This window comes from Anas platyrhynchos, chromosome 28 (assembly GCF_047663525.1).
Source record: "Anas platyrhynchos isolate ZD024472 breed Pekin duck chromosome 28, IASCAAS_PekinDuck_T2T, whole genome shotgun sequence".
Classification (NCBI taxonomy): Eukaryota; Metazoa; Chordata; class Aves; order Anseriformes; family Anatidae; genus Anas; species Anas platyrhynchos.
Genome location: NC_092614.1, coordinates 1,536,914 through 1,562,667, shown reverse-complemented (window position 1 = coordinate 1,562,667; position 25,754 = coordinate 1,536,914). Strand labels below are relative to the sequence as shown.

Genomic DNA, 25,754 nt, shown 5'->3' with positions numbered 1-25,754 from the left:
CCTCCTGCCCCTTCCCGAACTCATGGCAAAAATTGGCCCCTATGCAAATAAATCCGCCTGCTTTGGGGGTTTTGTGTAGGATTTCAGGAGCCTGAGCCCGCATCTTGGGTGCCAGTGGCAGCGTTGCCAACAGCTCAAGGTGCGGGATCAGGCTCCTGGTGCCTAAGGCAGTGCAAGAAGCCAGGGGAAACGCCACCCTTGAAGGCCTTTGAGGTTCTTTCCTATTATAGAAGCACAAATCTTGCTTCTTGGGGGGGGTGGGGAGAAAAAACCAAGAGGCACGCCGACGCTGTGATGCTCTTTATTGGCATCCGACCGATACACAAGGATAGCTACCCACCGAGCCGGCCCCGCACCCCGCCAGCCCCCGTGCAGGATCCCTCCCACCTCATGCTGCTCGCACCCCTCCCGGCACCCCCACAAACTCCTTCTACAACGGCAAATCCTTCACCACAAACCTCTAATAAATCGGCGTTGGTATCACAGGGGGAGTGGGGGAACAAGTGGAGAAAACACACGGTCTTTGTACAACAGAAACATTAGAAAAGGACACAAAACGTACCGACGAGCATTAACTTTGGCTTGTTTTCCCTCCTTTTTTTTTTTTTTTTTTTAAGTTATTATTATTATTAGTTTTCCTGCAACCAGGGATTTGAGGCGTCCCGCGGCTTCTCTTTGGATGCTGAGTTTGTCTCCGTTTCCTCAGCCGCAAGGCTCGGTCGAAGGGCGAGGAAAGGACCCCTTGCTATGGCAATAGAAACCTGAGACCATGGTGATATTGTCCTGAAGAAAAGCGATTTGCATCTGGCACGGTGCATCCCGGGTGGCTCGGCCAGGCTCACCCGGGCAGGTTTTTGAGGAGGAGTTGGCAGAACCCAGCACGGGCGCTCGCTTCGAGTCGCTTCACCAAAAGAAGGGACCAAGGGAAACCACATCACGGTAACCAACACTTGAGTTCATCCCAAAGCATCCCTGGGGATGGCTCGGTCTGGAAGGAGCTGGCACCCCCAGCTGGGGGCTTGCAAGCCAGAGTCAAATTTGGGGTGTTTTCCTTGGATTTCAGTGCTCTTGGTGCACAGCTGCTTCGCGCCAGGGCAGGAGGTGCTCGACATCCCAGCCTGATCCAAACGCAGCCCGGGCATTTTTATCTTCCAAAACCCAGGGAGCAAAGTTTCCAAAAACTTTTATAGGATCGGGTGTTGAGTTTCCACCAATGTTGGCTCCAGGCCCCCTCGCAGGATCCCAGAATGGGTGAATTGGGCAGGGACCTCTGGGCCCATCTCTCCAAGCCCTGCTCCAGCAGGACCACCCGGAGCAGGGCACCCAGGACCGTGTCCAGGCGGCTTTTGGAGCTCTCCAAGGATGGAGCCCAGTTCCAGTGCTCCATCACCCCCACAGTCCAGCATTACCTCCTGATCTTCAGGCAGAAACAGGCTGCAGGGCACCGAGCTCTCCACCAGGACCAGCCAAACCCCTCGGTGTCCCCAAGCTCCTCGCGGACCCGCTGCGGTGATTTTTGGAGCGAGCACGCGCGCGTTTCCCCACTTCTCCATCGAGTCTTTAAGGCCAGAGGCGAGGTGGGAACGAGGACGGGGCTGCAAGAAGAGGAAAGCTCAGCCTGCAGGTGGGAAGCCAGGAGTGAGCAGCCCGGGGTGGCCGAGCAGAGGGGTTGGGGCGGGCACCATCACCCCATCACACGTAGAAACATCGAGCATTAGTAAAACAAGGCGGAATTATTTACAAGTCTTGCTTAGCTCCTTGAAGAGGGAAGGAAAATCTCCTCCTGCGCTCGGTGAGGTTTCTGGCTGAAGCAGGAGGCTAAAGGGGAAGGCTGGAGGCTCAGCCGTACCCAGCTCCTGCGTGGCGTGAGCTCACCTTGCAGTCCTTGCTCTGCAAAAAAAACCTCCAGGCGAGGGAGGTGGCAAAGCTGCCCCGTTTTGGGGGACATCCTCCAGGGCTGTGCTGGCCGGCGGCAGCTCAAAAGGAGCCCTGGGTGCTCACCTGGCAGCTGCTCCTTCTGCAGCCTCACTGAGTGCCAGGAGGGGGGGGTTGATGTGTGAGCTAGAAGGGTTGGGACCCCAGTGCCACCAGTCCGGGGCAGGTACAGGCCCAGTATGGGGTCTCGAGGAGGAGCTGCCCCCCCCCGATTGCCAGCCCTGTGCAAGGGGACAGTGCAATTGCACCAGGGTGGCTTTGCTCCTGGGGTGTGCAGCGCGGGGATGCCGGGATTCGTGCCGAGGGGAGGATGAGCAAAGCCCTTTTGTCGTGTTCCCGCTGCAGGCAGGCACTTTTGTCAGCCCTTTAGACTTTTGGGGTCCCCCCCTGTGGAGCTCCAGCACCCCTGGCACTGGTGCAAGGGTGGTGGCACCCGGACACCTGCTCCCCTTTTGGGGCTGTCCCCAGCATTTGGTGGCTGCTCCCCACTGAGGCCAAAAGCTGCCGGCCCCAGGGAGCGCAGCCCAAATTTCACAGTGTAGGTTGGGCTGTTGGAAGCCGAGTCCTTTCCCCCAGCCCACCCCCCAGTTGCACAGCCCAGCTTAGGGACCAGCCCCCTCCCCAAATCCCACCACAGCGGCTCTGCTTCGCTGTGCCCATCCCAGCCCTGCCCTTTGCTCGCGGTTTGGGGGAAGAGGAGGAATTTCAGGGCAGCAGAGGGGAGAGGAAGAGAACAGCAGCATGGGGCGAGGAGAAAGGACAGCAGGGAGAGACCCGGAGCCCCGAGGAGGACAGGGAAGGGGCTGGAAGAAGAGAGAAGAGGAGAGACCTGAGAGTGGTGCTCGTCCCTGCGCTCGCCCAGCTGCCCTCGAGGATGCTCTGGCAGCAGGCGAGGAGTGGGACAGAGCCCGGCTGGGTCAGGGGCTGCCGGGGGGGGTTGGTGGTGGGAGGGGGCGATACCGAAACCAGGAGCTCAGTGCATAGAGGGCCGTAAAACTGGGGGGCCCGGGGAGCCCTCGCTTCCTTCCCACCCTCCTCTCCAAGGGTCTCGGTGCCAGGGAGGGGAGAGGCGAGGGGGTGGCCGGGCACGGGGCCCCCGGCAGTGCCTCTCCCCCCCGGGCCGCCCTTCAGACGGGCGAGGTGGCGGTGGACTCGCTGTACAAGCTCTCGGCGATGTCCCCGCGCTGGATCTTTCGCAGGGCCACCAGGAGGGCGTCGAGGGTGGCCGTCTCCTTGGAGGACCAGTCGGCCAGGAGGGCGCGGGCGGGCGATTCCTCCCGCGTGAAGGAGTCAATGAGGTCCTCTTTGTAGCCCAGCTCCCCGGCCAGCTGCCTCCACGTCTCCTCGGCCGAGCTGCTCAGCAGCTTCTCCACCTCCTCCTGCTTGCCCGGTGGCAGGTTGGCGTACAGGCTCCCGTCTCCCTTGGGGGCTGCGAAGGGTGAAGGGGGGGTTAAGGCGCTGGGACGCGGTGCCCCCCACCCACCCCATGGCCCCCGGCTCGCCCTACCTGGCCCCTGCGTGCCCTGGCTGTTTGGCTGCTGGTCGTGCAGGCTCTGGCTGTCCACCGAGATGCCGCTGTCGCTGTGCAGCTTCTCCCCCTCCGGGGAGGGCGTCTGGTTCACCGGGCGGTTGTTGGCCCCTTGCTTGTTCTGCTTGCAGCTGTTCCACCTGCACGGAGAGGAGCAGGGGGGCACTGTCCCATCCCATCCCATCCCATCCCATCCCATCCCATCCCATCCCATCCCATCCCATCCCCACCCCTGGGGCAGCATCCCCTACGTGGCACCCCAGGCTTTGGGAGCAGCTTCGTTGCCTTGTCCCCTGCTCGGAACCGTTTTCCCAAGCAGTGTTTCCCCCGTAACCTCTGGCTCAACCCCTCCGCCAGCTGGATCAGGTTAAATCAGCACCGAGTGCCTCTGCTTTTGCAGCTGCCCAGCTCCTGAGCATCACAAGGGTGCGGGACGGGGCTCCCTCCTGCACAGCCCCGCTGCAGAAAGGCAGCTGCCGGGCGGCGTGCACGCGTGTGCGCACATGGAGCTGCGTGCGGGTCCCCACGTGCAGCGCTGCGCCCACGTGAAGGCACATCTGGAGCTTCGGCTGGGTGCACGCACCCACATCGCCGCCTTCTCGTGGGTGGTGCACGTGGGGCTCGGTGCCCTCTGGGGCTGGAACGGGGCCACTGGGTGGGCCAGGGACACGGCAGGGACCAGGGCGCACGTGGGGCGCACGAGCTGCAGGCTCGCATCTGGGCAGCACGTGTGGGGCCAGGCGGCTGCGTGAGCCTGGGCTGAGGTCCTGGTGGGGAGAAGATGCTGCAGGGACCCCTCGGGGTGCCTCCAGCCCGGGGGGGTGCATGGGGAGCAGCTGAGCCAGCCCTGACCTGCACAGGGCCAGGTGCACACCTAAGGATGAGCTGCTGAGTGTGATCGGCCACGACGGCTGCCCGTGGCGTGCCAGAGCGAGCGGGGGGGTGTTTGTGTTGGGGGTGGCAGGGGAGCACGGCTTGCACCCCCAGCCTGCTGCGATCGCCCTTTTTCATCTCCTCAGCTGCCTTATTTCTCGTGCATTTTTTGGCAATCCAGCTCCTGCCCACCCACCCTGCTCCCCTCCCTCATTTCGTGGCGCTATCGGTGACCGCTCCAAAAGCAGGACCTCCAAGGGGGGTGGGCACGAGCTGCTCCCCCCTATCCAACTCCTTCCTCTTCCACCCCCCTAAAGGGCTCTGCCCTGCTTCTCTACCTTTTGAAGGCGATGTAAGCCACCAGCCCCACCACCACGGCTGCCAGGATGGAGCAGTAGACGGGGATGAGGTTGTCGGCGGTGCCGCGGCTCACGACGGGCTGCGAGCTGCCCATGACGGTGGTGCCGGTGTCTGCCAGGGTGCTGGCCATGGCCTCGGTGTTGAAGGGGTCCCTGGTGACGGGTTCGGGGCTCTCGGAGCCCGCCAGGGATGGGGTGTGTGTTGTCCAGCGAGGGTGGAGGTCTGCCAGGAGGGGAAAAAACAAAGGGAAGGGTCAGCCACGTACCCGGCGGTGACTTGTAGCAGCTCTGGCACAGCCCCTTTTCCCCAAGCTTGTCCTTGCCCCCAGTCCCTCTGGACCCCGAGACAAGCCAAAGCTGTCTCCTCTTCCGAAAGGCTGATGGTGCCTGGTCTTGGCTGGGCTGCTTGGACACGACTTTGAAGGTTTCCCTGTCCCAGCACGGCTTTGCTCGAGCCATTCAGCAAGGGACAAACCACGGATCTGTGCGTCCCCGTTGCCTGTGGGCATCCAGCCTCGCACAAGCAGGGTTTGTTTATCCCCACTGAGGTTTTATCCAGCCCTGGCACTGGGATGGAAGAGGAGCTCTGCCCTCAGACATGCAAGGCTGCTGGCTGAGCCCCGGGCTCCTGTCGCTGATCCCAGAGAGCTGCTATGGGGCTCGGTCCCCAGGCTGCACCCCAGAAGCCACCCACCTACAGCACATCTGCACCGAGACCTGCCTAAGGCAAAGCAGCTGCTTCTGCAGCTCGCAAGGAGCCGGGTCTGCCTGGCTTCATCTGCTGCCCGCAGCCTGGATTCATCCCCCCAGGGGGGAGCAGAAAGGGGGAATCCTCGGCTTGTCCCCTTCCCCTGGCCCCTGCCTGCTGGGTGCGCCCCGCCAGCCCAGCCCCGATCTGGGAGTGACCCCGTTCCCACCCATACATCCACACCCAGCAGATGGATGTGCCTCGTCTTGCACTGGGAAGAGCTCTCACCTGCGTGCCCAACCCCCCCGCAGAGCCTGCCTCCCCCCAGACCTGCCCCTGCCCCTCTCCAGGGCCTTTCCCTGTGCCCGTGGGCAGCCTCCGGGTGAGCTCTGCAGGGCCGTGTCCCCACTGTGCCACACCGGGGCTGTGCCACATCCCCGGCCACCCGGTGCCCCAGGCACTTTGCAAGCTCGAGGCTGGAGCAAGCCCCAACCAACCCCTCCTGGGCACAGCCCAATTCCTGCTCCCTGCTGCACCAGCCCCTGCACAACTGCAGACAAACAACCAGCCCCGGTGCAATCCCCAGCCTGGTGGTTCCACCTCTGCTCGTGCACCCCGAGCTCTCCAGCACCACGACAGCACAGGGGACGCCACCCCCTGCCTGCTGGCTGTCCCCAGGGGGGGAAGGAAGGGGTCTCCCGGTGCTGGCAGCCCCCCGTGCTGACCCTCCCAGCCGTGGCCCCCATCCGGATCCCGCTGCCCTTTGGGAGCAACATTTCGGTGGCCACCACGGCCGTATCCGGCGGGGCCCCGCTGGCAGCTAACAAAGCTCACCCTGTGCTCCTTGACTTATGGCTCCATTTACTCGACCCTTCCAAGGGATCAGCCAAAGGGAGCTGCGCTGGCTGCCGCCTCGTGCTGTGAATCAGCGGCGTGCAGGACAAAGCCCCTTTCTAAGCCACTGGGCTCAGGGCAGGAACCGTGCTGCTGTTGCCAAAAGCAGCCGGGGCAGCCCCGGTGCCAGCCTAAACCCCCCCAAAAACAGCCCCGCTGGGATACGGGGACTGTGCATGGCATGGGGCAGCACGGCCAGGCTGCTCTGCCAAATGATGCTGCACACCAAACCCTCCCGGGCTGTGGGGCTGGCTGCTCCCCAGCTCTTTCTGAGGGCAGCAGCAGTTAAATACCATTGAAAACCCATCGGCTGCCAGATTTCCTTTTGACGAAGGCTCTGGTGGCAGCAAAAGCAACATCCGAGGCTGCCGGACCTCTTGGCTGAGCATTTGCAAGGGGGCTGAAGGCTCGCAGCAAGCGCTGGCTCCTTAGGAAGCTGCGTGCTGCAACACCCAAGGGGTGGGGATCTCAGCTGGACATGGGATCCTCTCCTGTCCTCCACCCCAGAGGCCCTGCACCCACCTCCCCATTGCTGCTGTGCAACGGGAACCCGAGGCACAGAGCACTGCAGATGGCTGTGCTTGCACCACGAGAGCCAGCGAGCCCTGCTCCCCCCTCAAAAGGCAGCGGTACCTCTGCATTCAGCGTCGGAGGTGGCCGTGCACTCCTTCACCATCACCTCGTTCTCCTCGCAGATGGTGCAGGGCAGGCAGGGGTCCACGAAGTTGGCCTCATCGGAGAAGGTGCCCTCGGGGCACTCCTCGCACACCGTGTCCTGCGAGTCCCTGCAGGGGAACATGAGGCCGAAGCCCACCTCGCAGACCCGGCACTCCTTGCAGCTCCCGCTCAGCTCGTCCTGGTAGTAGCCGTAGGCGCAGCGGCACACGGCGTCGTCCGACTCCACGCAGGGCGCCGACATGCTCTGCAGCCCCACGCACTGCGTGCACGGCTTGCACGGCTCCGTGGCGCTCACCGTGTCCGAGTAGGTCACGCCTGGGAAGGAGGGGGCAAAAAGGGGGTGAGCAGAGGGCCACCGGGGTGTCCCCGTCCCCGCTGGCCACTCTGCGCCCCGGTGGTGGCTTTGCTGCAGCCCCCAGCTCCCAGCCCCGTCCTGCTGGGGGAGCTGGGTTTGTGCAGGGGTTGCAGGCTGGGACTGGCGCTTTTCATCGTTTTCCTCCTCCTCTGAGGCATGGGGAGAGTTTGCCCCACTGCAGCCCCCCCAAAACCGCCGGTTCCCTTCCAGGCTCTGGCAACTCCATGGCCTCCCCCTGCCTGTTCCCTTCCCGTTAACAGCAAATCCCTTTTTGCAGCAATTCCTTGTGCTGATGAGGGTGTGCAGCCCCTAACTTGGGTCCTTGGAGCTCCTGCAGCCTGCAGAGATCTCGCTGCTGTCCCCATCACACCCGTCCCAGTCATGCCCATGTCCTTGGTGCCCGTGTCCCCGAGAGAGCGTCCCTGTGCGCAGCCAGGGCACCGTCCCCATTTCCAACCTGCGGACGGTCCCCATGGCCCACGCTGGCACCGACAGACATCGCATCCCCAAAGCTTTCTCCTCTGCACCCTGCCCGGGAGGTCCCTGGGGACATCTCTGCCCTGTGTCCCCCCCCTTTTGGCCTCGTGCTCCCCACCGGGGAGGCCAGGGGATGCGGGAGGTGATGCAAACAGGAGGTTACAACACTAATTGCTGACTCTCCTCTGACCCCGGGGCTCCTTGCTCTCCAGTTTCACCCCGCAGGGCTGACTCTGCCGTGTAAATCAATACCCTCCCGAAGCCCGACGAGCCTCCCCCCGCGTCCCCTCCTTCCCCTGCATGGTCCCCAAGGTGTTTGAGGTTATTTTTAGCCCAGCGAGCCAGGCTCAGTGCCCGTCCTGGAGGGCACAGTTGCTCTCTCTCCATCACGCTCTTTGCAGTGGTTTCCCCGTAGCCTACGCGGCTGAAACACAGGGAAAAGTCCAATCCCCCATCCCCTCCGTGGAGAAGGTGTTGGGGAATGATGTGCAAGCCCTCAGGAAGGCAAACCAGCCACGTCTCCATCCTTAATTAGGAGCTGGAGGTTTCCTCTGGAAGCTCCGAGGGCTGCGCGCCCGCCCTGCACCGGCCAAACCTTCCCCGTGGCCTCCCGGCACCTCTGGTGGCCTCCAGCTTCTTGTGGTGGCCCACGAGAGATGGAACCTGCAGGAGGAGCTGCTCTGGTGCCTCTTTTATAACATTTTCAGGACAGAGGGGAAGGAAGAGCCCTGAGGTGATGGTGATGGGCAGGGGCAGCTCCCCCGCTGCACCCCAAGGACAGGGGCACCGAGCCAGCACCGGGATGTCCCTGGGGCTCCCCAAACCCATTCCTTCTCCTTCAGGGATGGGGTCCTCTGCACCAGCCACCTCACAATTGTGCCACACATCACCGTGTCATGCCCAAACTGTGCCAAAAGCAGCGGATTTGGCTAATGGCAGGGGGGCTTGGGGTGGGCGAGCAGCCCCTGCCCGGCCGAACGGAGGCAGAGCCGCGCTGGGTTGGCTGCTGGCGTGCGCGGCTCCCATTAACCTGGCCTCGTCCCTCGCATTATTCTGAATTATTGATAGGCACCATTAGAGCGGGGAAGTGGCCAGGAAAGGCATACGGCTGAGTGGGCACATTTTCAGTGGCAGCAAGGTATCGGAGCTGAGCAATTACAGCTGAGATTCAGCCGGGGCCCCCCTCCCTCCCGCAGCGATGGAGGCTGGTGAAGGGGGATAAATAAATCATGAGGCAGCCTCTTGGGGGGGGACGAGGGAGGGAGAGAAGAAAAATTATAATAAAAAAGCAAGTGGCCGTTTGGGCTGCTGCAGGAACTGCTGCCTTCAGGCTTTGACGGGGGTGCTGCTTTGATAGGAGCAAAAAGTCTTTGGGAAACGATTTGGCTGGTGGGTCGGGAAGCTGTCCAAGGCGAAGCCTCGGAGGCAGCCTGGGGTGGAGGTGAGGATTTTTGTGCCCTTTTTCCCCGTGCGAGGCAGCTGGGGGAATTCTGGAGGGAAGGGGGTGCCCATGCAGTGACCCTTGGAGCTGCTGGGAGCCCAGGCTGGGGGAGAAGGGTGGAAGCAGCCCCCAAAGGATCCCATCCCCACCCCAGCACAGGCTGGTGATGGGTTTGCAGGTCTCTTCTCCACCCCCTGAAATCCCCCCCAGGGATTTGGTTCAGAGGCCAATTGGGGATCTTTCATCACCTGCACCCCCAGCACCCATCCATCAGCCCCACCCAGCAGCTCCCATCTGATGAATTTTGGGGCTCAGCCCCTGCTGCATCGACAACAAACGCCTGCAGCTGGGGCAGGGCTGGGAGTATAAAGCAGGACGGCTGGCAGGGAGGTTATCTCCCATTTTCTTTGTGGTTTTGGGGTTTGTTTGCTCTTCCCAGTTGATGCAATGAGGGGCCAGGCTGTCCCCTTGCTGCCTGGGGGGTGGTGGAGACCTGATCCTGCCCTGGGATTTACACCGGGTGCTTGGGTGAGTGGGGAGGGCGCTGGGGTGTGGGTGCTCCTAGCTGGGGTGTGTGAGGGCTGTGGGGGACACTGAGGCACGGAGGGGTGCCTTTTTATCTCCATGCTTTCCAGTTCAGCTCCCTGACCCTCCAGAGCTGGTGCCAGAGGTTAATCCTGCTGGGGTGCAAATTGGAGCAGCAGCACTCGTGTACAGCCCCCAACACCCGTGCCCTGACCCACACACCCAGGCCGTGGGCTCTCCGTAACCTCTGCACCCACCGTCCTCCGGGGAGGGTGGAAACTCCCTTCCACCCCCAGTTCCCAGAAAGAAGGTGGGAAGGAAGCCATCCCCAAGCCTGGAAACGGAGGGGCTTTTTGTGAGGCATTCCCAATCGGGAGCATCTCTGGAACACGAAGCAGCCCTGGCCGTGCCCTCTGGGTTTGCAGCCCTGCATCCCAGGAGCTGGGCTGGAGCCAGAGGCACCGAGCCCGCCCCGAGGTTGCAGCCGGGGGGTTGCAGCCTCCCCGGCTGCTCAGAGGCCGAGCGCCCTTCATCGATTTTGCAGGAAGGCAGAGGTATTTTTAGCCCTGCCCTGATGCTGCTCTGTGCTGGTTATGGGGTTTCTCCTCTTATAGGGCTTCTCTGCCTCTTTCGCTCCCCCCATGGCCGTGCTCTGCCCCTTCCCCCCCTCAAACCACATCCCTGGAGCGCTCTGGGCTTGGCTGGCACAAATTCCCCTACAAAGACTTGTCCCCAGCTCTTCAAAGGCTTTGCAGCAGTAAATTTGAAGGGCAGGTTGCTTATGCCTACCATGGCGTTGTTTAAACACTAAGAGTTGGGCCACTTTGTAAGCATTTCCCCAGCTCGCCAGCACAAAGCTGACCGACGTTTACGAAGTGTTTGACATAGGCAACGTGCCTGGGGCTGGCCAGCAGAAAACTGTCCCCCCCCCCGCTGTATCAGGAGCCCGTGTGATTTGCTTCTCCCTCCCCCAGTTTTATTTTGCAGCCTTTACAAGGTAAAATTAGCGATGGTACAGGTGGCTCGCTGGGTGACCGCGGTGTGGGTGAGTTTTGGAGGGCAGTGCTGGGGGGGAGCTGGGGGACAGAGCCCTGGAAGGGGACCTGCAAACAGCAGGTCCTGGAACAGGGTGGTTGTTGGATCTGGGGTTGGGATTTGCTGGGCAGATGGCTGAAGGATTGGGGGAAATCATGGAAGAAATCCTGCCATTTGGGTGCGTTTGTGCAGGAGTTGGGCACCGGGAGGCTGCAGCGAGCAGCACGAAGTGCATCCACACAACTCGCCCAAGGGGATGCGCACGGGGAGGACCCCAGTGCCTGCTGGTGGTCCCCAAAGCCCCCCCTGTGCCCAACACCCTTGGTGGGGGGGGAGCAGGTACTCACTGTCCAGGCAGGGCTCGCAGACGGTCTGGTTGACCCCGCAGGGCTGCACCACCCCCTCGCCCAGGTTGCAGGCTTTGCAGCACTCCCCGCTCGTCGTGTACATCTTGGTGAAGCACTTGTCCTTGGAGCCCCAGGCGGGTCCCTGGGGGAGAAAACAGAGCTGGGAGGTGACTCTTGGCACCGGGATTCCCCCTGCAAGGGTGGGCAGAGAAACGCGTGGCATCCAGGCAGGGTTGTGCCATGGGCCCTGCCAGCCCCCACGGGGGTTTTGGAGAGCTGGGGTCCCCGCTCCGCGCCATGCTCTCGCTGAACATCACGATTGGAAATCAGCCCCCACGATGGAAATGAAGACTTTAAAAGGAGCCCAGAGAGCTTCAGCCGCCTAATGGGAGTGAGTGGATTTGCTTATAAAACCTGTCATCACACATGGAAGCAATAAAAGTGCCATGAGCGGTGCGGTTTGGAGCACATGCACTTTGCAGCAGGGAGCAGCGCTGGCCGGGCTGTGGGTTGGCCTCGCCATCCCTCTGCCATCAGCCTGAGCCTGGTTTGGGGGGAAAAAAACTCAACGGGAGCCTGGAGGAGCTCCCCCCCCTCCCTGCGTCCCCAAGCATCTGGATGCCTTGCCAGCCACTTGGCCGCCTCTCTTCTTCGCACAATGCGGCGTTATGAACTCACGGGTGCATCATCCGGCATCATCCGGCCCGGCCTGAGACAATGGAGCGCCAATTATAGGCAGCTGAATGACAAAGTGCTCCAATTACCCTGCGCTGCAAAGCATGCGCTCTCCTGGCTGGCGCTGCTTCGCCAGCCTGACCTGGCACCGGGCCCCGGCTGCACGGGCGAGAGAGGGTTTGGCATGGGGGGCACTTCCAGCGCCCCCAAATACTGGCTGGGGGTGTGAGAAAGGGGCTGGATTTGCAGCAGGGACAGAGCCAGGCAGCAGGGATGTGCCCCGCTGCTTGCAGGGACCCAGGCGGGGCGCAGGGCTGGAGCTCGCCCCGCTGCTCCCTCTGCAGCGATCCCCCCCACGCTCGGGCAGGTTTCTGCTCCCCGCAGCGGCGGCTGAGAAGGAGGGAAGCATCCCAACGTGCCTGGCTATAAATAGTGCTGGGAAGGCTGGGGCCAGCAGCTGGGGCCAGCAGCAGCCAGCTCTCCCACGCCGCCCGCACCCGAGGCAGCTGCGAGCAGCCCCGCGGGGCCAGGACCCGGCTGCTTCGTTTCCTCCGTGCGAAGACCCCCGAGCCCCGACAGCTTCCCCCTGCTCTCCTCAGGCTGCTGAGGGACACCCTGTGCTTCCCCCTCCTGCTGCCAGGTCCTACCCTCGGCGCTTCTAAATGGTGTGGAAAATGCAACTTCCAGTCCCAGGTGCGGCACCCCCCCCACCTTCCCTGCCTGCATTTCCCTTTCAGCTCCATCTCGAGCACTGAAACGTTCATAAAGATTAACACGCTTATGAGGGGGGCACATGGTCTGCATTAGCCCGCTGAAATGTGCATGTTATTAACACAACTCCTGTTGACAAAGCCACAGGTATTAACACTATAAAGCATCTTGACAGCCGGGCCGAGGAGGGGGGACGCGCAGAGGGTGCGAGCAACACCTTTGTGAGCTTTTAATTGCTTTCTGGGTTGTTCCTGTGCTTTTCTCTCCCCAGACAGATGCTGCCGGTTGAGGAATGGCCTTGGAGGAAGAGCTACGTGGAGCGAGTTGTGCGAGGCACCATTATTATCTCCCCAGCCCTGGCACAGAAAGCTGCGTTGCGCCGGAGCAGGGAACGGCGGCAACGCTGCAGCTGGAGATGGGCCCAGCGGCAAGCCTGGATCCGAACCGCCTGCGAGCCTGACAGACGGGCTCTGCATTTTTTGGCTATGCACCCTGTCTCGAAAAAGCCAAACCCCTGGCTCCGAGCACTCCCCAAACTTTGGGCAGCACGGAGAGCCACGTCTGAGCTCGCCGGGTCCGGCCAGCCCTCGGCACGGCAGGACGGGCAGGGCTCTGCCTCCTCCCCTGCTGAGCTCCCGTCCCAGCAGCACAGGTAATGAGGCATGAAATTGGGGTTCTTGGGGTTTGGGGCGACCCTGGGGCTGTGGCCACAGCTGTGGGAGCACCTCTAGACCTGTCCCAGTGAGGGACTGGAGGGGCAGTGGGGTTCCCCCTCCCCAGCTCTGCTGTGGGGCTGGGTGGGCTCAGCAGGTGCAGTCCTCGGGGACGCATCCAGCCCTGACCTGGGGAGGTGGCTGCAAGGTTTGGGGGACCCCCAAGCCCTGCCTGGCTGCAGGACGCTGCCTCAGGAGGGAGGAATTTCCCAGGGTTGAAATCATTTGAACCAGTTTGGCTGGGCTTGGGTCTTGTTTTCTCTGCCACGGGTCCTGGGGAGCTCAGCCAGCCCGGCCCCCACCCCACGGGTGTCCGAGGGAAGGGGACCCCTCTGGCACAGAGCCCCCAGCCCCGCTCTCCTCCTCAGTCTCTGAATGAAACCGCTGAAGCACGGGGCTTAACATCTGCCCAAAAGGTGTCCTGCTGCCTGCCGAGCCCTCCAGGACACCCCCCTCCCATCAAATCCTCCCGCAGCAAAAGCCCCGTTTCTGCCCCAGGTCTGTCCTGTGCGCCCAGTCCGTGTGTCCTACTCCGGGCATCCCCCTCTTCCCTGTCCCCCCCAGGCTCTGAAGTTTTGTCTGTGGCACGGGCTGAGGCTGTGCCTGTCCGGGGGGGCTCACGCTGCGGGGAGGGAAGCTTTGCCCTTCCTACAGGGCATTGAGTTTGGAGCTGGGCAGGTTTGGGGGAAGGTTTGGGGCCATGGGGTTCAGGAGACGAAGGCACAGGGGTGGGGCTGCTCCTCCCCACACCACCACCACCCTTTTTCCCGGGAGAAAAGGGATGGCAGAGCCCAGCTCGGCGCTAGCGGGACGCGAGGGGCTGCACAAGCCATCCCGGCGGGGTCCCCATCCCCACCCACCTCCCCGCTCCCCTCCCTCTGCGCCCAGCCGCGCTCTGCTTGCCCACCCGGGGGACCCTCCAACCCGGCTGCCCGGTGCCTCCGGGACCCTCCAGCCCTCTACATTTGCCCTCCCCGCCTTCCACTTGCCCGGTACCCCCGGGACTCTCCAAATAAGAGGCTGGAGAGCCCCGGGGGCGCAGCGCCGGGGTACCCCGGCTCCTCTCCATCCCCCCTCCGCCTTGCGCCTGCGGGACCCGGGGACCCCCCGCGCTCCTTCCCCGGTCCCTCCAGGGCTCCGGGTCCCCCGGGCACCTGCCAGCAGCCCCTCCCCGCCTCCCGGCCCGGCACTCACCGCCGGCAGCAGGAGCAGCAGCAGCGGCAGGAGCCCGGCCATGGTGCGCGGGGGTCGCCTCGCATCCCCCGAGCAGCGGGTGCGCGGCCGGGCTGCCCTCCCTCTGCCGCCCGCCGCCTCGGCAGCACCAGAAAAGGGCTGCAAGTCCCTCCTCCTCCTCCTCCTCCTCTCCGCCCCCGGAGCATCACGGCGAGCAGCAGAGCCAGCACCCTCCTCTGTCGGCACACAAAGCCCGGACCCCCCCCCTCACCTCCTCGCCCCCGCAAGAACCCGCCGCCCTCCCCCAAAGCGCTTTTGGGGTGCGCTCCCCCCAGCCCCTCCGATGTTTGTGTCCGTCTGTGCACCCTCCTCTGCTGTCTGTCCGTCCATTCATCCCTCCATCCATCCATCTCTCTCCATCCCCTTGAACGCCTCCATCCGTCCATCCCCGCACGCCCCTCTCCAGCTCTCCACCAGTCCCTGTCCTCACCACGGGCTCATTAATGGGTTTTGTTAATTATGCTGCGGGCTCGGAGAGAGGCTCCGGGCAGGTCAGCGGCTGTGGACGGAGGGCTGAGGCTGGGGTGGGCTCACCTGGCTGCAGGGACAAGGCACAGCATCCTGCAGGTACCGGTGACACCCCCAGGACCACGACCCCTGCCAGGTCTGTGCCAACCCCTCCGGGTGACAAAGGGAATTTCCCAGCAGCGAGGAGGAGACGTTGCCATGCCCGGAGCGGCAGCCACCTGCTCCTCTTTGTAAAGCCACCTGCTTCCCTTTGTAAATCCACCCTCAGGTGTAAAACCCATAATGACATCCTTAATTTCCTAAAAATCTCCCCGCGTGATGCTCCCTCCGCTTATTCAGCTTATTCCAGGACAGCCCCGTCCTGATCCTGCCCAGCCCCGGTCCTGTGGTGGTGAGTTGTTAAGCTGCGTGTAAGGGAGAGGGAGTTGGAAATGTCACGGCCTTTCCCCAGCTCGGTTTGGCCCCCGCCTTGGTGTGTCAGCACCAGAAACGCTCTTTGTGGGGCTTCTTGGAAAAAAAGCAGTGGGTTTTGTGTGGCTTTGGTGAGGAGCTTTGTTGGAAACTGCCCAGAAACGCTGGCGCCAGGGGCGGCTCCTGGGGCTGGGACAAAAGAGGGGCTCCTTCACCCTACGACTCTGTCACCCTGCCCTAAATGCCTTTACCTAGCACGGGATGGAGCGGGGGGTGTCCTTTATGGGGCCGGGGCTGCTGTGGGGCTGCATTGGGATGGGAACTTTGTCACGCTGATGGGTTCAGGCTGGAATTCCTCTTGAGCTACCGACCTGCTGAGGTGTGTGGGGTCAGCAGCTCCTGGCTCACCCCGCTCCAACGGGAAGGGCTCGGAGGAAAGTCCCTCTTTAAATAGGATTAAACCAAAGCCGCTGTTTGTTCTCCAGCACGGAGCTGTGGGAACACACGTGTGAGCCACATGGCTATGGGTTTGCCGGCCAGAAAGCCATGCTGGGGACAGGTGGGGCCAGGGCAGCGCTCGCCAAAGCCGGGGTGTGGGGTATGGGAGTGCTGCCCACCCAGCCGTGAGCTCAGCATCCCTCTCTCTATCCCGTGGTTTCAATGTTTGGAAACGGGGCAAAGCTGCCTGCAGACATCTGGTGAGGCTGGGGGGAGCAGCCCGGGTCTCTTGCAGTTTGCTTTGCCTTTGTTGCTTTGCTGCAGCGAGCCGGGCTGCTTCCTTGGGCCGTTTTACACATCCCTCCATCCCGGAGCGATTTGGGGTCTGCCCCCCCCCCACAATGGGATGCACTCGCTGGGCTCTGGGGGCTCTGTTTGAGGGCGCAGCGTGTGCGCGAGGAGCTCCCCGACCCCAGCTCCGAGCGAGGGTGTTACGGGAGGGTCTGACACCGTGGCACGAGTCACCCCGGAGAAAAAAAAAAAAAAAAAAAACACCATCAGGGCGACACAAACCAGAGCCAGGCGGACAGAGACGGCCGCTCAGCTGGGCCGCATCTGCACGAGGCTGGGCTGGCAGCCAGCGAAGGTAAATGAAAACTTCTGCTCCCATCCCAGCCCCGCGCGGCTCCTTTGGTGACGGGGCTCGCCAGCGCTTTTTTTTATTAAATCCCACCCCCCCCCCGCTTCATTTTTCTTTTTTTTTCTGTCCCAGAAAGGTTGTGGCCCTTCCCTGGCTCCACGCAATGACAAAAAGCCTCTTAAAAGTCTGCTGTCGCCTCTCTGAATTAAAACCAAAGGCTCCAGAAGTTTATTCGCTCCGGGATTGTCCTTTTGGCTGCCGGTGGGGGTTGCAGGACAGCCTCCAGTGATGTCCTCCAAGTTTTACCGAGAGCCACATCCACCCACGATCAGCTCCGTGTACCAGCTCCTGGGACAGCTCGTGGCTGTTGGGAGATCCAAAATTGGGTCTTGGTGATGCTCCTGGTCCTACTTGGCCACGGTGGGTCGATGCCACATGGACCGGCACAGCGCTGGCCCCCAGCAGGGCTGGGTTTTGCCTTCCAGCACGGTGGTGAAGGGCTCATCTGCAAGCTGCCTGGAAGGAGAAAAAGGGTTTTTGGGGGTTGTGCTGGCTCCTGGCCTCCTTTCAGGCTGGGGGAGTCACAACCGGGGGATTTGGTGCTGGAGGAGCAGCGGGGGGCTCCTGGCTCCAGGCAGCTGGTTGGGCTTGCCCTGGGTGGTAAATGGGGATGAGCAAAAAAAGCGGGGCTGGGGCTGAAACCAAGGAGCAGGGGGGTGAGGTGGGAGAGGAGAGGAGAGGAGAGGAGGACGGGGCTCGGAGCAGCCCAGGAAACCGCGGCTGCTTCGCATGTGCTTGGAGGGGCTGGGGGCCAAAACGCCTCCGCAGGGCTGGTTTGGGACCGAGCCCAAGGCAGCCCCAAGCGAAGCATCCCATCGGCAAAAACATCACCCCTGGGAGACACAGCTGCGCCTGCCGTGCCTCCCTCCCCCGGGACGGGAAGGTTTAATTAGCAAGAGCCCAATTACAGCTCGGGGAAGTTTTGCATCAAGTCCCTCTCAAGGCCAGAGCACCCGTCTCGAGCTCTCATTATCTCTCCTCAGGCTCGTCGAGGTCTTCTCCCACGCGCTTCGAAATCCAGAGGTCTCCAAGCAAACACGAGCAATGTTTTCCCTCCTCTCCAGCCGCCCCACCAGGACTTGTGGGGCCCCCAGAAATAGCCCGAGTTAAACACTGGGCGCGAGTCCCTGCCTTCAAACTTTTTATCGATTTTACTAAAAAGCACAGGTAATTACTTTCCCGACAAAGACAGCGACGCGGTAATGGTAAGTTATAAATAACGATGAATAAATAATACACGTTGGGAAAAGAGCAGCGTGCTGCCCCAGCTGTTCGCAGCCAGCGTGGAGAGCAGAAATAAAAAAGGGAAAGGAAAAGGCAAAGAGAAGCCCGGGCAGGGCGCAGGATGGGCTTCGAGGGCCGTGGCTGTGCTGGGAGCAGGGAGGGAATTAGGGCTGGAAATGAGGCTGGGGGCTCGTGCTGCCAGGAGCCACCTCCCCTAAGGACAATCCCTTTGGGGCGGGGAGGAATTCGTGCAAACGGGGAACAAAAAGCACATTCTTTTGCAGTGGAAAAAGAAAGAGGAGAGGATTGTTTTGGGGTTGTTTGAACCACCTCGGTCACTTTTGCTGAGAAATCTGCACCTTGAGCCACTTGGCAAGGGCCAAGCCCGCCTCTAGAGAGCTCAAAGCCACGGGTGGAAGCCAAGGGCTCCCTCTGGTTCTCCGGTCGATCAGTGGGATTTGGGCACTTGAAAGCTTTTAAGGCTCGAGGCCAAGGTCAGCTCCCGTGCGCTGGGCTCGTGGCCGTGCTGCTCGCTCCCATCCGCTGCTGGGTGCCTCTGGCAGCGTCACAACCGCCCATTTGGTGTCCGCAAAGGAGCTGGCAGGGATCTATGGGGTGAGCAGCTCCATCTTCAGTGGCGATTTAAAAACCACCGAGCACCTTCTGCGGGGAGCTCTGGGTGGCCCCGGGGCTCACGCAGCAGCTTTATTTTTATTTTTATTTTTATTTTTTTTTACCATTCAGGGGAAAACTGCTCAGGGGGTGCATGCAGCCTGCAAAACTTGTGGAGTGCTCCAAAACCCCGAGCCTGTGCTCGGCGGGGAGTTGTTCCCATGGGATGGGACTCGGATGGTGGCAGCATCCCAAACCTGGGGCTGCTTTCACCCATTTGGATATTCCCACACTGGCCTCGGGAAGAGGGGGTGGGGGGCTGCAGCCTCTCAGGCTGGTGTCCAGCATGGGGCAAAGGCTCCAAGCACCCCAACTGCAGGTCTGCAGGGCAGGAGGGATGTGACGTTCCCCAAACTCCCCCAAACCTGATTTCCATTACTATCAAAGTGTCCCAGTCTGGTTTCGATTACGCTCCTCGATTTCCGTGCCTGTAATTTCTCCTAATGCCTCTCTCCAACCGTCACCCCACCACCACCGTCACCCCCCCCTTGTCTTTTTCACTTGTTAATCTCCAGCCCCAAGGCTTCCCATCCTCCTTCCCTTCCTTTTTTCCTTCCTCTCGCTGTCTTTCCAGCGTGATCCATCACCCGAGCGCGGCAGGGGGGGACTCGCGGTGCTGGCGGGGACGAATCTCTGGTGCCTTATAAGGGCCGAGCGAAGGAATCTCCTGCGAGCGGAGCCCACGATGTCCAGGAAACTCGATCCCTCCTCGGGATGGAGCGATGGCAAAATCACGAGATGGTAAAAATAGACCGGGCTTTGCCTCCCCGAGCAAGCGAGGCGATTTTGTACAATTTACAATAACGCTCTGCTCAGGGCCAGGCAGGGGGGAGAAACTCTCTCTCCTCGTGGCACGCATAAGGAAGGACATAAATATGTCGGCGGCGGCCACGTTATCAATATTGTTCTGCTTAAGGTATGGATTGGTTCCACATGCCAGGGGCAGGGCTGGCTTTCTTCTCACCAGCCTGGCTTTTGGGAACCGATTGATTTGGGTTTTGCTGCTGCTGGATCAGGAACTGCTGTTAGGAGGAGATGAGCGAGCGTCAAACCCTCCACGGCGGTGATAAGGATGGAGCAGGGCAGGGCTGGGGTTTCTTCCCCTTGACCCTTAGATGGGCTCGGTGTTTTCTTTTTTTCTTCCTTTTCAAAAATAAAAATCTCTTTGGAAGTGGATATTTATTTTAGCAGTGCTCAGCCTGCTTTGGGCTGCTTTTTGGGCTGCTTTTCAAGCTGCTTTCCAGCACGCACAGTGCCCAGACAAGGTCCAGGGGCATTTTGCCTCCATCCTCTCCCATCATCACATCCCCTAACTCCATGCCCACCTGGTGTGTTAGAAATATCTCCAGCTAACTCTGCCGTGCCTCAGTTTCCCCAGGTGTGAAGCAGGGACCTGATCCCTGCCCCTCACAGACACCGGGGAAGCTGAGCAGTTCCTTGCCAAGTGCTCAGAGATGCTGTTGCTCTATTTATTCATAAAATAAAGCTGCCAGCCCCACAGATCAGGGGATTTTCTGCCCTGCCCGTCACAGGGCTGCTTTCTGTGTCCATCCCAGTGCACAGTGCTATGGGGATGGAGACATCACGCAGCATCCTGGAGCTGGCCGGTCCCCTACAGAGCATCCGCGATGCTTTTCTTGGCCCAAACTTCAGAAAACCCAGCGAGCAGCTGGGAGCTGCCCAGCAGAAAGCGCTGGCAGCGTTTTGCCTCCCCTCCTGCCGTCCCCTGGCTGCCAGGAAGAGGCCCAGACGCCTCCCAGGGGCTGCCGTTCCCCTTTTTTTTTCCTCCTTTTGCTGCCAGACTCAGGAACTCAGCCCGCTGTGGCCACCTGCACGCTCACCCTGACCGCGTCCCGGACCTCTCCCGACAGCAAGATTCATCGCCGTGCTCACCCCGCTGCCCATCACTCATCCTGCCAGCCCGGGTCGCTGGCCCCAAAGGCTCGGGGTCATTAAATCAGCCTCAGTTCCCATTTCTCCCCCCTCCTTGGGTTTCTGGCACGGCCCCGTGACATCCGCGGTGAGCAAAGGGTGGCAGGTTTGGGGCAGGGGATGGGGAAAGGGGATCCGAGCCCCAGCCTGGAGCAGGGGGGGTTCATCCTGTCCCGGTTTGGGGTGAGAAGGTGATGCAGCCTGGCTGTGAGCTGAAGGGGGTGGGCTGCACCTCAGGAATGCCACCTCCCAGGGACAAAAGGAGCTTTTCCTCTGGGATTTCCTCCAAGCCAGCTCTGGGATCCAAGCCCCCTTCATGCAGGGCTGTAGCTCGGTCTTTTCGCCCAGAACTGGGGTCAGCACCAGGCTAGGAGAGCAGGATGGGGGGGGTTGGAGCATCCCAAGCACCAGGTGCCAAATCTCCCCCCCTTCCAGCCACCGAAGCAGCTGGAAGCACGAGCAGCATCCTGCGCCCTGCCACGCTTTCTCCACGCCTCGAAGCAGGGGAATCAACCCCATCAGCTCACCAATTCCTCACGAACTCATCCTCGTGCCCATCCCAGCAGCCAAATCCCTGTGTGTGATGGGCATTGCCCTGCTGTCACGGCTGCAGGATGAACCCGAGCACGGGGAGCTCAAATATAATCATTTCTGCTCCTTTTACGTGCCCCAGGCTCGCCGGCCGCAGGACTGGGAGGGGAGCGTGGGATGCCCTCAGCATCAGGGGTCTCCTGTGTCCTGTGGTTTTGATTAAAATGCAAAATATTTTGGAGCCCTAAACGGAAAACAAAGTGAGCCATCGAGCTGGGTTTGTTTAGTCGGGACAATGATGCTATCGGTGATGTCAGCGAACCGGGGGGTCTCGAGTAGCCCCCGGCGGCCCCGTTCCTCCCATCGCTGTGTGGTTCCCCCAGCCCTGTCCCACTGATGGATGAGCCCTTCCCATTGCCTTTAGCAAGGGCGAAAGGTGCCTCCTCCTGAGATTTGGGGTGATTTGGGGGCTTTTCGGGGCCAGGCTGGGGGATACAAGGTGTGTGTGTGGGGGGGCAGCTCTGGCTGCTGGGTCTCTCCAGCCCCAAACCTGCTTCTTGTTACTGCCCCCCGAGGTCAGCCCGGTGCCCCCGCCTTTAATCAGCGCGCTGGGGCTGTCTGCTTGCATTTCCCTCCTTGTCACCACCCCCCCTGTTTGCTTTCATCAAGGGGTACGGCTTTTTGGGAGCTGTCTGGCTGCATTTCCCTTCGCTCCCCCCTCCGTACCCTCCCCGTTCACCCCAAGGCTCCCCAGCAGCCGACGTTTTCCTCCCCCAGCCACCGGGTGCCCACCGGTGGCTCCCTTGGCACGGGGGGGGGATTTGGGGTTCACGCCCCAGTTGGGCTCCTCACAGAGCTACAGCAGGGGCTAAAACAAAGGGGGGGAGGCTGAGATTTCCGACGAAGCCCAGGCTGATGCTCGCAGATATGGTCCCTATGGCAACTGCTTTCAACGCCCCGGCCGCAGCATCCTCGCTTTTTCGGCTCCTTTTGTGCGCATCCGTGCGCAGAAGTGGGGCAGGAAACCTCCCGGAGAGGGCAAAGGGGGGGGCTGGAGGGGGCTGCAAGGGGAGGAGAGAAATGGGGGGGGGGGTTCCTAGAGAGTTATGGGGGAGCCAGACTGGGGGACCCCCCCCTAGAACCCAAATGCTGCTCCAGGAGCGCTGGATGGGGACACCACCAAATGCTTCCCCTTCCATCTCCGGGGTGGGGGAACAGCTCGCTTGGGGGTTTCAGCCTTTGTGTCACCTGATAGGGACCCCTCCCCTTGTTTCTTTTCCCAAATCTTCCAGTCTGGAGGATGCTGAGGCCCTGCACAACCCGCGCTGATGCCCAGAAATTGCTGCGGGCACCGAGCCCGGCTGGGCTGAGTTAGGGACTTGGAAGGTGGGGGCAGAAAGGGGATGATGCTGGGAGGGGTAAGGCACCGCACCTGCTATAAAAGCAGAACTTCCCCTAACGAAGAGCAAGTTTTCTCGGTGTTATCAAGCTGTTGTTCCTGCCTTAGATTTCTAGAAAGCTTGCAGGCTTCTTTTTTTATTTTATTTTTTTTTTTTTGTGCGAGCGTTGCAGGTGGCGGCAGCGCTTCCCAGGGCTCGGCTGGCTGCATTAAGCAGCAGCGATGTGGTCGGGAGAGAAATGCATTTCCATCCATCTCCCTGCAGGAGGTGGGGGGGGGGGAGCTGATTAACGCCTGGCAGCGAAGTGCTCCTCGAGGTGGAGAGCGCGGGGGCGTGATGGGGAGAGGGAGAGGGGGCTGCGCCGCTCCTTCCAGCCTCATCCATAGTCCTGCAGGGAATAAATCCATAAATCCTCGGGGAAAATCATGCTGTGAGCCGAGGGAGAGAGGCAGGGAGATGGGTGGGGGTGAAGGATGTGGGTAAAGCCATCTGCCCCCCCCATGGGAAGTGTCCCCAAGCTGTGGGGCTGACACAATTTGCCCCCAGGGAAATGCCAACCCGGAGCGGGAGCCCTTGTAGCTCATCCCTATGGGGTCTGGCAGAAACAAGCCCATAAATAAATAGGACGTGGGCTGAGCCACAGTGGGGTGGGGTGGGGTACTGGTGTGGGACTGGGGAGACTGGGAACGCAGCTCCTGGTCCCCTCAGGCTGAGCCTGGCGCAGCTCCAGAGCCGGTGCCCCAGCTCCCCGCGTCTCCAGAGCCTCTTCCCAGCAACTGTGATTGAATCAGAAGGGAGCTAATTTCCCAGCCTGCTGAGACGATGAGGTAAACTAATTGCTGCCTTCATTCCTTATGCAAATGAGCCAGCCAAGGGCCCCTGCAACAAAGCCCAAAGCATCTGCAGGGAGCGGGTGGGAGCCGCGGGGGCTTCGTGCTGAACCCCCCCGACCCTATAGCATCCATAGGGGCCCATCGGCGTGGTGCTGCCAGCTCCGGCCCCTCCGGCACGCTGAGCTCCTCGGAGCCAGCTCAGCTCCTGTCCCTTTAGCTCAGTGGGCTCCATTGTGGCTTTTTTATTCTTATTTTTTTTTGGAAAATAAGGATATTTTCTTTCCCAGTGGGTTCCGGCCAGCTCGGTGGCTGTTGGCTGGGTGGCCCCAAATGGGAGGAGGGAAAGGGAGGGAAACGGGGTGGTGCAAACGTCCTGCGCCCTGTGAAATCAGGTGAGGGCTTTACAAAGGTCAGATAAATGAAGATGAATTGGATAAAAGTGATGTGATTGGGGTGAGCAGCGCTGTCTGCGGGGAGAGGCAGGCGGCTCGGACCTGCTGGAATTCTCCGAGTAAACAACGAGGACGAGGAGGAAATTGGGAAATGCAATCTTCTTCTGGCTTCTAGAAAGACTTTAATGAGCTCCACGGCATGAGAGGGAAACGCAGCTGCCCAGGTTTGCAGCCGTGACCTGGGTGAGCAGGAGAGGGGGGTCCGGGGGGGGGGATTAATCTCCACGGCACCCCCCCAGCTGCAGGTGCCGATGCCTCAGCGAGGTCCCTCGGCCCCGCAGGCTGCTGTGGGATGCTTCAACACCCATAGAAATGATGTTTTGGTGTGTCCCGAGAGCTGCCTTGGCCTGATCCTCACCGCTGCAGAGGAACCGGGGGGGGGGAGATGTGTGGCTGAGCCTGCAGACTCCCCAGGGAGGCTCGAGACAAGCTGAAAGCAAACAAACCATTACCGCGGCCGCTGTCGCCAAAAGCTCGCCCCCGTGCTCGCTCCACCACGAGCAAAGAGCACGACGAACCCCCCCCCGTGCCCATGGCTGCAGGGTGCAGGTGGGAGCCAGGGGCTGCTCCTGGAGTTTTGGGGGGGTCCAAGCTGAATTTTGGCTGGAATCGGCCAAACGAGGCGTGGGGAAGGCAGGAGGGTGGGGGAATGGTCCTGGAGGTCGGGGATGGAGCAGGGCATGGGGGAGCCTCGGGGCTGGGTGTTTGGGTGGGGTGTAGGTCAGAGCGTGGCTCTGCACGATGCTTTGTGCTGATCCGGTGCTTCGAGGAGGGTGAAAGCAGCTCAGGGCGGCTTTTCTTCTCCCATCTCCTGCCCCATCCTCAGCCTCCGCTGCAGGAAGGGGCAGGGGATCCCTTTGGCCCTGTCCGGGCTGGCTCTGGGGGTGGCAGAGCCCCCAAACCACCTCCTCTCCATCCCAGCAGGGCCAGAGGGGGCACGATCCCCCCTTATTTTGCCCTCTGGGTTCCTCTGAAGCCCTGGGCAGCTCCAGCTGGGGAAGGGACCGAGCTGGCACCCCCGGCTGGAAGGCGAGCTGTGGCTGCTGGCAGTGACGGATGGGCTGGGGGCCGAGGGCCGCTTCTGAAAATCTCCTTGTTTTAAAAGCATTACCGCTCCCCGGCTAATAAAGCGAGGGATTTGCTGAAGCCGCTTGAGGTCCCATTTTCTCTGGAACCCATTTCCATGGCATGAATCACCGAGAGGAATGAACTCAATTAGTTCAGACAGAGGCAGGAGATAAATCAGGGTCCCATTAGGAAACCCTGAGGTTAATTTATGGCCTCAAGCAGCGCTGGCTGTCTCCCTCCTCTCTCTCCCATATGTAACCTGCTCCGAAGCAAGCCAAGAAGCAGGGTGGGATCGCCGTTATCTTCCCCTGCCATGGGAGATGCACCAGAGCTATTCAACCAGCTCAGCCCTCGCCTTGACCAGATGACCCAGATCCGCCGGAGCAGCTTTTTTTTTCTTCAGGGAGCGTTCATTCATTCATTTGTTCATTCATTCATCGCGCCTTTCCCATGAAGGGGTGCTCGTAAGAAAGCCGTAGCCTCCCAAGAAATCTGGGTTCCCCTTCCCATCAAAGCCACGGACAAGAGAGAAGTCCCAGGGACGCATCCTGCTCCCCTCACTTGCTCTCTCAGGGTGCTGGTTGGGGTGTTCAGGTCCCAGTTAGCAGCAGAGGGGGGCTGCTTGGGGAGAGCTTTGGTCTCTGCCCCATGCTGTGAGCCTTGGAGCTGGAGCTGGGCGCTCAGCGAGCACTGGGAAGCTGTGATTTTTTTCCCCTCCGGCACCAGACCGAGATGCTTCCATGAATAATGCAGCTGCCCTGGTCTCCTTCCAGTCAACGGAGAGGGACAGGAATCTTCTGAGGACAATTCCCATCTCAGATGGGCTGAATCATCGCCCAGGGTGGAAGAGGCATCTCCATCCATCCCCGTCCCTTGCTGAGGGATCTCCACGCAGCCAGCAGCCTGGAGTGGGCACCGACGCTGCTGTTCCTGGGGGATGGCTGCTCCTTGCACGCTTGTCCCCCCTGGGAAGGGCAGCGGGCTTCCTCAGAGGAGCCCATGCAGGTGGGCACGGTGCCTGCTTGCTCTGCGTAATGAGCAAAATTACAAAATAGCTGGTGCATTTAAACCATTAGCATGCAGGAAAGCTGATTAGGGAGCATCCTGCTCCTTTCTTTGCGTGCGCTCCAGCACGGCTGCATGTTGCAGCCCCGAAGC

General features: G+C 61.2%; 1 protein-coding gene and 1 long non-coding RNA gene across 2 annotated transcripts; one reads left to right on the top strand and one right to left on the bottom strand.

Annotated features, from left to right (window-relative positions):
- Window positions 1-285: 285 nt before the first annotated feature.
- Window positions 286-14,587, bottom strand: NGFR (nerve growth factor receptor). Its single transcript, XM_027445512.3, has 6 exons — window positions 14,429-14,587; window positions 11,136-11,277; window positions 6,911-7,270; window positions 4,675-4,918; window positions 3,443-3,603; window positions 286-3,364 (listed from the first exon to the last, which is right to left on the bottom strand). The coding sequence occupies exons 1-6, from the start codon at window positions 14,468-14,470 to the stop codon at window positions 3,063-3,065; spliced, it is 1,251 nt and encodes a 416-aa protein (XP_027301313.1). The 5' UTR covers window positions 14,471-14,587; the 3' UTR covers window positions 286-3,062.
- Window positions 9,299-12,744, top strand: LOC119714072 (uncharacterized). Its single transcript, XR_005261239.2, has 2 exons — window positions 9,299-9,756; window positions 9,864-12,744. It is a non-coding gene; the product is annotated as an uncharacterized lncRNA (long non-coding RNA).
- Window positions 14,588-25,754: the final 11,167 nt, after the last annotated feature.